Consider the following 7,659-nt stretch of genomic DNA (forward strand, 5'->3'; position numbering starts at 1 on the left):
GTTTAGCCCGAGAACTTAGCCAGGCTAACGGAAACAATTTGTAGTGTAATTAACTTTTTGAAGCTTTCATCTGGCCTCATTTCTGTGTACTGGACCACGCCTTAGAATGAGTATATCCCTCCAATACCTACATCCATCCAGCGCGATGAAGTAGAGGCCTGCTCATCCCACGCTGATGCACTGCATCATCTCAGACACTAGAGAGTAAATAAGAGTAGTTATTCCTGGATAACCCTTGCTGATGTTTTTCCTTTGAGTTCAAATAGATTTTTTGTGCGTATCCACTTGCAGAACCAGAACCATGAAGACCCGGCTCGGCTGTCTGTCCAACAAGTCTGACTCGTGCAGCGACTTTTCCGAGTTCCTCCCCCCCGCCCAGGAGACGGCGGCTAGGAGTCTCAAGTGAGTTCACGCCTCCACACACTGTGCCGGTGTGGCCGTCTCTCGGCAGGGGCGGGGACGGCCCTCTCAGAGTCGGTGGCTCCGATGAAGTTCTGGCAGAAGTTTTGAAGATAGAGGCTTTTTTTTAACACATCGAAGAAGATGACAATAGACTGGCTTTGACTCAGTCTGTCACATAATGAGCATTAAAGATGGCCAAATTCAAAGTAGCATCCCAGAAGCAGTAGAGCAAAATCACTTACAGTGAACTCATTATATTTTCCAGAGACATGCTTGAAGCCATCCATCAGCCTGCCTCCACCCCTTATTAAAAGGGTGGTAAGGGGGACAGGAAGTGTGATGTGGAAATGATCATGCCGTAATCTCTATTTTCCGTGCTCACCCAGCCATGTTCAGTAGAAGCCAAAATAAATTGTCACATGAGTGACATGAGCCAAATGCTAGTTAGATGGCAGAAGGCAAACTAGGATATAAAGAGGTCTGCCGGTTTGAGGATTAGCGTAATCTCAGTGTTTGTAGAGCAGGGGAAATACTAAGTCAAAAGTAAAAAAACTAAAATAAAAACAAGCATAAAGGATTAAACAAATTTGAAAACAGTTTTTGCATTTCTAACTTTAATTACTGAAGTACTTTAATAAATTACTTATTGGTAATTAGTAATTACCTTTTGCAGCTATTTTGCAGCCAGTAGCCATACAGCCAATACATTTGTAAAGAGTTAAACAGGTAAAGGTACTGTAGGTCTGAGGATCCAGTCAACCCCTGCCATAGACGTGCAAATGTCAGAGACAGTACTTTGCGTGTATTGTCCCAGCCTGCAGACGATATACATCACTTTTACATTAACCAAAAGAAGTTTAATGCAATACATACATGATGAGCTCATAATACACAAGTAGACCTTCAGTATCTAGTGCTTTAATACTACATTAGTTTTTCTCTCACAGAGCCACTTTACACATTTTAGGCTATTTATAGTCCTACCTACAGTAAATGTAGAATATGAGTACTTTTTCCCATTACTACTTGTATACTGCCATATCAATCCCCCTTAATAAGTCCTTATCCGTAAATACATTATTGTTAACAAATACATTTACAGTACTTTGGAAATTTAACTACATTTAATACCAAGTACTTTAAAACATTTTTACCGCAGTCAGCGATATGAGTGGACACGTCAGAAGTACAGCCGTCGGCACGTGGCGAAAAAGCACAGCATCTCCGCTGCCTATGAATAATAAACCGCCTGCCATGTTAAACCTGCATTGAAGCTTAGTGCTTCTCTGGCGTCTCACCGAAGTCTCTCCTTCTGTCAGGCTTTCAACGGATGAGGCCGAGCAATGGTCGGAATCTTTCGATGTGCTCCTCTCTCACAAATGTAAGTGTCTGTTTTATTGTTTTTACAACAAAGTCACAGCTCCATGGCCAGAATAAACATGGATATTGGTTCACACCGTTATAAATCAATGAATCGAAAACCAAAACACTACACTTTTCCAACTGACACTCCCCCATATAGTTCAAATTCTAACAATAGCGTCATAAATTAGACCGAGAAATTGCATGCATCACAATATGAAAATATTGTGCTATATGCTGTTGCAAGGTGATGAACTTTGATATCGCAATATTGCGCAGGCCTACCTCATTCTGAAAAAGAATCGACTTTCTGTTTTCTCGAACGCTGCTGTATCTCTTGAACGATTTGATATTTCCGCACTCCCCCTGGCTGAGTGGACTTCCTCAGGCGGCTTTTTGCACCTTATGTAACCTCTCCATTTGTGTTCGCCAATGACTGTTCACACGAAACAGAGACACGCACTCGACTGTGACCCTCGCCTCGGAAAACACATGTGAAATAACCTGAGGTTTGGTCCAGTTCCTTTAATGGAGGATGGGGTACGCCTGCACGTTGGGTACACTTGGGTACACCTGCATATCCTCTTTCAATTGACCGAACATAAGAGTGGTGAATGACATTTCTGAATCATCCTCAGCCACACACACACACACACAGAGCTTTATTACATAAGGATGGGAACATGGCAATGTTCAGAGTGTTTGTACCCATCAAAGGATGGGGACGATTTACTTGCATTAATGTTGTCCTTAATTTGATTTAAACACGGGAGGATTATGGGCTAGGCCCCAGTGCTGGCAGCAGTACACTGTCTGCCGCTGTGTAACTCCAGCACCAGCTCAACCACATTACTCTGCGGCCTCAGCGCTTAAGAACAGCCTGTATCCAATGTTCTTTGGCTCTTTTGGTGATGCAGACTAAGGTGATAGAAGGAGTGATTTATGAGAACGGCCACCCATGAATCAGCCGGGGCATGAATACCATTTTTAATAACGTGTCCCATTAAGAAGGAGATTCGGCTAGCAGAGTCAGTGACTGATTTTAAGTTACTTCTCCAAACCCATATTTATAGATCTGCTTTTATGTGATGTCGCCCCCTTTCTTTATCTATGTTTAATTAATTAATTTATTTATATGTTTTCCTTTTATTTCTATTTCTTATTATCATATTGTGTCAGTTTATTTTTTTTGTCTCTTTATCTGCTTTTATAATTTAATGAATGCATTTAATTACTCCTTTCCTTTTAATTTCATGATCTGAACCCTCTGATTTTGTTTCTCTGTCAAAGCACTTTGTAAACTCTGTTTTTAAAGATGCTGTATACATTCATTATTATTATTATTATTATTATTATTATTATTATTATTATTAAAGAGCTTTTGAGCAGGCTGGTAAACAAACTCATTAGAAGGAGAAGAGAGAAGGAAAGAAGTGGAGGAAAATGTGATCATACTCCCTACTTTCCATTCAGTGATGAACAGGACGTAGGGGATGCAATGAACAGCCGTACACAAACAGTACAATGGAACTGTAACTAAAGCAAAAATGTAACCAGAGTGTTTTTGTTTTTCGAGATATTTTAAGAAAATATTGGCAAAAGCATGCTCTGAATCACTTAATGGGGATTAGATATGTCCAATAAACAGCCTAATTTGCTAAGCATCTCATTCATTGCAACAGAAACCGTTGCATAATCTTCCAAGAAAGTTCAGTGAGATAGACGGTGGTTGTTTCTCGAATTCCTGTTGCCAGTAGGGTGTATAGTCTCAGTTGCACTGAAACGCAATCATTATAGTTGTTTTCCTCAAACACTATTTCAGCATCTTTAAGTATCAGCTGGTATTAATTGGTTCCATTCATTTTACCATAAGCAGTACACTGCGAAAATATAATACCTGAACGAGCCAGAATATCTACCCAACAAGCCAATGAAAATAAGCAATACTTAATAAATGTGCTAGAATTGTGTATATTGCATGAATAATGGGTGGCTTTGAAAAACTACGTCTTCAGCTTTCTGACTGAGAACAAAATAGTGAATTCTACGGATTTCTTGAGGTAACACAAGTACTTAAGATGCTCTCCACTCTGAAAAGAAGAACATTTAAGAAATCCTTATGCTTTATGAATGTGTTTATTTTGCTTATCATATTTGTTGTGTATTAAGTATCACGAGGGTAACAATTTTCTTACCACAGTGGCAGGTACGGAAGAACGCGAATGAGACACCTGTCATTCAAGGCAGCTACATCTCCAAATATACCTCTTGTTTAATCTCAGTATTGTCTTCATGGGACAACATTTTTCAAAATCACAATCAAAACACCTATAAGGGTATTCCTGTGGAAACATCACCAAGTACTGTAACAAGAGTAATTATAACTTGTTACTTTCTACCACTGTCAGGATGCCACTAAGCGTGTACCTTCATTCAGGTTCATGCATGTGAATGTGAACCTGTGTGTGTGTGTGTGTGTGTGTGTGTGTGTGTGTGTGTGTGTGTGTGTGTGTGTGTGTGTGTGTGTGTGTGTGTGTGCGTGTGTGTGCGTGTGCGTGCGTGTGCGTGTGTGTGTGTGTGTGTGTACAGTATATACCTGTTTCCTCTATCAGCAAAGCTGGTGCGGATCCATCCATATGCACTGCCGATGTGCTCGTCTCTCTCCGGCTCAATGTTTTGTTCAAGCAAATACACGCAGGGGAAGATAAACAGGGTTGGAAAAAGCAAGTCAACATGAATACAGCCAAAATAAATACCCCAGCCTCCCTCCTCCCCTTGAGCAGACTTATCATTGCATTTGGGAAAACACTAATTAATCACTTATGTTGATGGACATAGGAATAACCGGATCAGGTTCTATGTGAGATGGAGTATATTATATACAGAGGAGGGTCGAGTAATCACAAATTATTGTAAAAGTACTGGTACATCACAATGAAATTAACTAGTCTAAGTCAAAATAGATTTCAAAGTAGTTCTCAAAATCAACAATGTGAGTAACTTACGGGAAAAAATAGTTTCTCGATCACTGGTTAGTTTGAATGGATTCAAGCACATTTTTGCGCCGAGGCGTGGTATATCAGCTCTATGTCCTGCTTGGACGTAAATTGTGTTTGTGTGTGTGCTAGTTTAACTATGCTTGTGGGGACCATTCTTCTAATTAAGTATTTGTTGTGGTTTAGAGGTGCCCCAGAAACATGGGTCCTCATTGACCAGCTGTATTTACTCAGATCTCACTTTGATACCAACAAATAATGTGTGTGTGTGCGTGCGTGGGTGCGTGCGTGTTATATGTAGAGTTTTTTATGTTGTGACTTAAGCCCCGTTTCCGGCTTTTCTGGCCTGAGACAGGGGTGACCAGCGGTGGAAATGCTATCTGTATCCTTTCTAAATCATCCTGATGGAGACTTCTTGTGCCGGAACCACAACAGCGCCCCGGGGAAACAAATGTACCCCAGCGTTGCCTTATAGATAGCCTTTTGAACCGATGTCGGTGGCTTTAACTCCCCCTTTAACTGTCTGATTCACTTTGCCTCACGCAGATGGCCTTTCTGCCTTCCGGGCCTTCCTCAAGACGGAGTTCAGCGATGAGAACATTGAGTTCTGGACGGCCTGCGAGGAATACAAAAAGATCAAGAGCTCCGCTAAGCTTGTGTCCAAAGCTAACAAGATCTATAAGGAGTTCATCGATGTCCAGGCTCCCAGAGAGGTAGGGGTGTGTGTGTGTGTGTGTGTGTGTGTGTGTGTGTGTGTGTGTGTGTGTGTGTGTGTGTGTGTGTGTGTGTGCGTGTGTGTATCAGCCACATTTCACCAGGTTTAAATCCTGTCTAAACTATGTTTCGTTGTTGGGAATTTGCATGTTCAGCAACAGATCTTCCATGAGTTTGAGTCAAAACTGAGCGAATGTGTGTGCCCTGTGTCTGGAGAAGTGGGTAACACAATTGAAAGCATTACTTTTTGTAGAGGTAAAGTGGAGGTATGGAGGGAGGCAGAGTAGTGGTAGAGGTAAAGAGGGAGGTAGAGTAGTGGTAGAGGTATAGAGGGAGGTAGAGTAGTGGTAGAGGTATGGAGGGAGGTAGAGTTAGATGCAGAATAGCGGTAGAGTACAGGTTAGATATGGACTGCTAATCTGGCGTATTCCCTGCATGGGGGCCTCGGGCCAAGATCATTTTTAATAAAAAATAAATAACGCAATTGTCCAACAGCCAGCCCATAAAGCAGGGAGAGTGGCCCATTGGTTTCATTATCTATACTGACACTGGGCTGGCCCAATCAGACCTCTTTCCAGAGGCGCCTCCCCCTCTGTCCTACATTTCTCGTGTTGGATGCCGTGGCTCAGAGCTCTACAGCTCTGCAGTGCGATCGCTATGATTTTTGACAGGGAGACTTTGTCACTCTCTTACCCCTCCCCCCAAAAATTATTCAGGGCCAAATATTTGTCCCAGTCCAGCCCTGGTATAGGTAGAGAGGGAGGTAGAGGAGAGGTAGAGTAATGGTAGAGTGGAGGTTCAGAGGGAGGTAGGGTAGAGGTATAGTAGCCGTACAGTAGAGGTATAGAGAGAGGTATAGTAAAGGTAGAGTAATGGTAGGGTGGAGGTACAGAGGGAGGTACAGGAGAGGTCAAGGTGGGGTAGAGTGGAGGCATACAGGGAGGTAAAGTAAAGCTGTGGTATAAAGGGGAGGTAGAGAACAGTAGAGGCATATAGAGAGGTAGAGGTAAGGCAAAGCAACCCCCAAAACAGCCAAAATGTCAGAACAAATCCAATCGAGTCAATGCCGTCCCTTCATAAATACATTTCTCTCTTTGCTCTCCTTCGTGCGCCAGGTTAACATCGACTACCGCACCCGGGAGAAGACCAGGCGCTGCCTGGAGGACCCCTCGCCGACCAGCCTCAACGAGGTCCAGGCCAAGATCTACAGCCTCATGGAGAAGGACTCGTACCCGAGGTTCCTCAGGTCCAAGATGTACCAGGACATCATAAACAGGACGCACGCAAAGTGCCAGCGGCGGTCCGTCTGACGAAAGAAGATCCTAATGGACGTATATAGTATATGAGTAGAGATATGCAGTATAACTACTATATGTATGTATAAATATCCTTCCTTTAACTCCTACAGTATTCCTCTGAATTTACTGTGAATAGGGGGACCTATTTTGGTTTTCCTAATTTTCTGTCATATAGTGTACATGTCAGATGTTCATTTGAGACGTGGCCAAAGCGTCAAATAATGAGGTAAGCTAATGACAAAGTAATCGCTGTGAGCAACACGCTAAGGCTTCCGACCGCTCCGAACACTGTTTTCAAAGGTTTTTTCTACTCTCAGCAAGAGCTGACGTCAGCCCGTCACCGATTTCTTTGTATGGTCATCTGCTCCATCCCATCCGATGTATGTCTCTCCAAACAAAACCAATACAAATAGTGTGTATTTATTGTAAATGTATTTATTTATTAAACGATTACATGAAACAAAAAATCCTTGCGTCCAAGAGTACCGGTGCGGTGTCCTTGTCCCACAAGCCTGGAGCACGGCAATGAAAGTCGGAAGAAACAAACAACTGATATGAGTGAAGATCCTGCGACTGGGTTGTATATTTTGCACCTCAAATTTGTCCAGAAACAGGTTTTGGTAGACTGCTAACGTGAAATCATTAAAAGTTGCGGAATAAACAGAACCAAAGCTGGAGGCCATGCTCAATCACCATTGGCTCACAGAACCCGGAACTTGTGCTCAAACCCCATTGGCTCACAAACCTCAAGGCCTCGGGGTGGCTCCTCCCACTTATACAGCCCCTTTTGAAACAAGAGGGATATAGCGTCATGTTAGAATATTGTGGGGGCATGTTCACAGTATGTTGTGGGTACGGCAGTGCATTGCACTGCTGCCTCACAGTAA

General features: G+C 42.6%; 1 protein-coding gene across 1 annotated transcript; it reads left to right on the top strand.

Annotated features, from left to right (window-relative positions):
• Positions 1-301: 301 nt before the first annotated feature.
• LOC307233054 (regulator of G-protein signaling 8-like) lies at positions 302-6,784 on the top strand (the record flags this gene model as incomplete). Its single annotated transcript, XM_080004266.1, has 4 exons — positions 302-402; positions 1,722-1,783; positions 5,307-5,473; positions 6,590-6,784. 4 exons carry the CDS (start codon positions 302-304, stop codon positions 6,782-6,784), a joined length of 525 nt encoding a protein of 174 aa, XP_079860392.1.
• Positions 6,785-7,659: the final 875 nt, after the last annotated feature.

The sequence above is a fragment of the Zeus faber genome (assembly GCF_960531495.2).
Source record: "Zeus faber genome assembly, chromosome: 1".
NCBI classification, from domain to species: Eukaryota; Metazoa; Chordata; class Actinopteri; order Zeiformes; family Zeidae; genus Zeus; species Zeus faber.